General features: G+C 47.6%; 1 protein-coding gene across 1 annotated transcript; it reads left to right on the forward strand.

Annotated features, from left to right (window-relative positions):
- Nucleotides 1-949: 949 nt before the first annotated feature.
- Nucleotides 950-2,691, forward strand: LOC146207091 (queuine tRNA-ribosyltransferase accessory subunit 2). Its single transcript, XM_084598421.1, has one exon. It carries the CDS (start codon nt 1,086-1,088, stop codon nt 2,250-2,252), a length of 1,167 nt encoding a protein of 388 aa, XP_084454547.1. The 5' UTR covers nt 950-1,085; the 3' UTR covers nt 2,253-2,691.
- The last annotated feature ends 446 nt before the right edge of the window (nt 2,692-3,137 follow it).

Genomic DNA, 3,137 nt, shown 5'->3' on the forward strand with positions numbered 1-3,137 from the left:
TACCCTTTTATAATCTCACCGCGTCTCGTTTGGAGACCTACGCTCATGCATTTTGTTATCACGAGGATTTCATGAAGACCGTGACGAATGAGCGGTGGTCGCTCTCCTACACTTAGATTTCATTGTCGTGAAGCGTCTATGTAAGTAATCGTGAATTAATAAAGCCTGGCTTTCTGTGCAGCGCAGCTTCACTCATTTATGCCCTTAGTGAAATGCCTCAAGCCATGTGGTTCTATCCATGTGCTTGCCGAATTCACTTGAAGGCCCTTGTTCACAAACGTGCCCGAAGAAATAAGCCCCAGAATGCGTTTACATGACGCGCGACGAAAGACTAGGCTAACGACGACGGAGGCAGAACGATGCTATGATAAGGTGGTTAAAGATGCCGTAACATTTCAGTTAACGTAAAACTTGACAGTAGAAATCCATGTCAAGTAAAGTTGGCTGAACAGTTACGGTGTCCATTTTTCTGCCTTATCCGAGCATCGTTCTGCCTCCGTCGTTGTTGGCCTTGTTTTTCGTTCATAAGTAAAAAGACAAATTCCCCGCCAAAAGTACGTCACTGTGACGTCACAAGCAACGTCACGTGTTTGTTGTGCCTCACAGTTCGCAGGGGGCGCTGGGAAACTAAAGCCTCGCTCAGAGTCGACACGCAGGCTTCTATGGGAGTTACGCTACCATTTGTTCTTCTACCATGGTTACGCTACCATTTGTTGTTCTACCATGGCTGGGATTTGCTGGGGAAGATGGACGAATGGATGAGGAACGCGTTTTGATAACAAAAGAGAGGTTGGAGGATTGGTAAAAAAAGTCGAGAATAAAGAGAAGAAAAAAAAGGGAGGGGGGCAGATACGGGCGAATTAGAAGCTAAAAATAGGGAAGAGATTTTTTTGGCTGGCTAGGCAGCGCAAGCTGCCGTCCGATACGAAGGGCAGAGCCACTATCATCCATCCATCACCCATCCATCCAGCGACGGAGCATTCCAGTGCTTCGTCCTAGCACGTGCGCGTGTGGTGCGAATTTTCCAATCCAAAATTCCAGCTGTTGCCCACTTCTGTTCAAGACCGGAGCACTGCCTCGGTATCATGCGATTTTCTGTTTCGCACATGTGCAAAGGCCGTAGTGGCCGCTGCGGCGAGATGTTGGCTGTGAAAGGAGATCCCGATGCAGAGCCGTTCTTGACGCCGACATGTCTGCTGTACACGCAGGCCGGTAGCGTCCCTCACCTAACGTGCGACATGCTTCACAAAATCGAAAACGTTGGCCGCCACCCGGCATTATTTCCTTTGCCTCCCCTTGTAAGTTTGTCTAGTTCTGTGCAAGAATTCGCCGCCGGGATTTCCAAATTTACAGGCATGCCAATGCATGCGGCCTTCATCCGGATACAGGATCCAATGAAGAGCACGCCTTCCGGATTCAACGACAAGGCCGGGGTGTCCGTGTGGGATCAAGGCGGCCGTGTCCTTCTGAACGCCCAGAGTTTTACTCGCATCATGGAATCGTTCAAGCCAGCTTGCTACCAAGCACTGTGCGATAGCGACACGCCCAAGGATGCAACAAGAAAGAGGCTTCAGCGTGCTGTAGAAAGAACCACCTCGCTGTTGGATCAGTGCATAGCCTCAAAATCCGCATCAAGCTCCCTCACTGATTGTAGCATCCTGGGAACAATTGTCGGCGGATACAGCCGAGATCACCGCATTGCCTCTGTGAAGGAGATTGTTAAACGCGACGTCGACGGATACGTCATCGAAGGCTTCCACGTCGATGGTCCGGCGTCTCGATGCCTCAAGTATGAAGACGTGAGGGACCTCATGGAGGAAGTTATTTCACATCTACCAGAGGACAAGCCAAGGTTTATGCACGGCATTCTACGACCGGAGTTCATACTGGAAGCCGCTATAAATGGTGTCGATATCTTCGACACAGCATTTGCAAATGCTGCCACCGATGATGGATTGGCCTTGTCATTTGGTTGCAGCTGTGCTGAGGACCTTTTGGTTATGCTAGAAGGAAACCTGCTAGAACACCAGCTTGCATTGGACATGAAAGACTGCCGCTATCGGGACCAGTTCGTGCCGCTACTGGAGCAGTGCACGTGTTATGCATGCAAGCATTTCACGCGAGCCTACATAAACCATTTACTCAGCACAGGCGAGATGCTGGCTTACGTACTGCTTAACCTGCACAATATACACCATTTCCTAAAACTCTTCTGCACCATCAGAAAGTTCCTGAGAGAGCTTTACTCATAGTTGGCACATCAACAGGGACACAGTATTTGCATACTGAACGGATTGCTCAAACCTTGCCAAGGCAAAGTAGCATTGCTGTCACCATTCTGCTGACAGTTTGCCAGTTCCTTTGCTTTAGTAGAACATAGCCCTGCAAACAGCCAGTGGTTTCGAAAGTGCAGGCTTATTGCTTATTGTTTGTTCTTAGTAAAATCCCAATTCTATGGCACTTTTTGGATAAGCTAGCGTTTGTATGGCAGCAAGAGACATTTGATTACTGCCGAGAAAATTGCAATTTCTTCCCACCATTCGACTTGAAACTCTTCGTGTTACAGAAAAGACTTGAAGTGGCCTCCAAGATGAACACACAAAAATTATGTCAGCTACCTGCAGAATTGGCCAGTGATGGAGACGCCTGCATTCTGTATTTCCTACCATATAAAAGCTCAATTTTCTGTGAGAGCAGTCTGACTGCGGTAATTTTAATCAAGGTCTGCAGCTTCATGGGGGTCTCATTCTAACATGCAAGTTCCAAGCTGGTTGAAACATCCTTCAAGATTTTATGGCTTAGCAAGTTACATTGCTCGTGCATATATTCGTGATAAGAGTAAATGGAAATCAAACACAGTTTGTTTTAAGCACTTGCAATATCACTGGAGGGCTTAAGATTAGAGTTTAAAATCGGTAAGTGCAACTTTACTGTATTGTCGCACCAACGCTCGGTGACTGTCGCAAAGAAGATGAGCGTATATCGAAAGGCGCGTGCTAACAAAAAAGACTACGCAAGAGACAGCCTTGCTAGTTGAACGTTCGACAGGAACACAGACCTGAGATTGAACATACCCTTACATAACAAAACACTGGGCTACACAGCCCAGCGGTATGCCTGACCAACATATGTATATC

This window comes from Amblyomma maculatum, chromosome 1, assembly GCF_055883805.1.
Source record: "Amblyomma maculatum isolate TAMU_Amacu chromosome 1, ASM5588380v1, whole genome shotgun sequence".
Classification (NCBI taxonomy): domain Eukaryota; kingdom Metazoa; phylum Arthropoda; class Arachnida; order Ixodida; family Ixodidae; genus Amblyomma; species Amblyomma maculatum.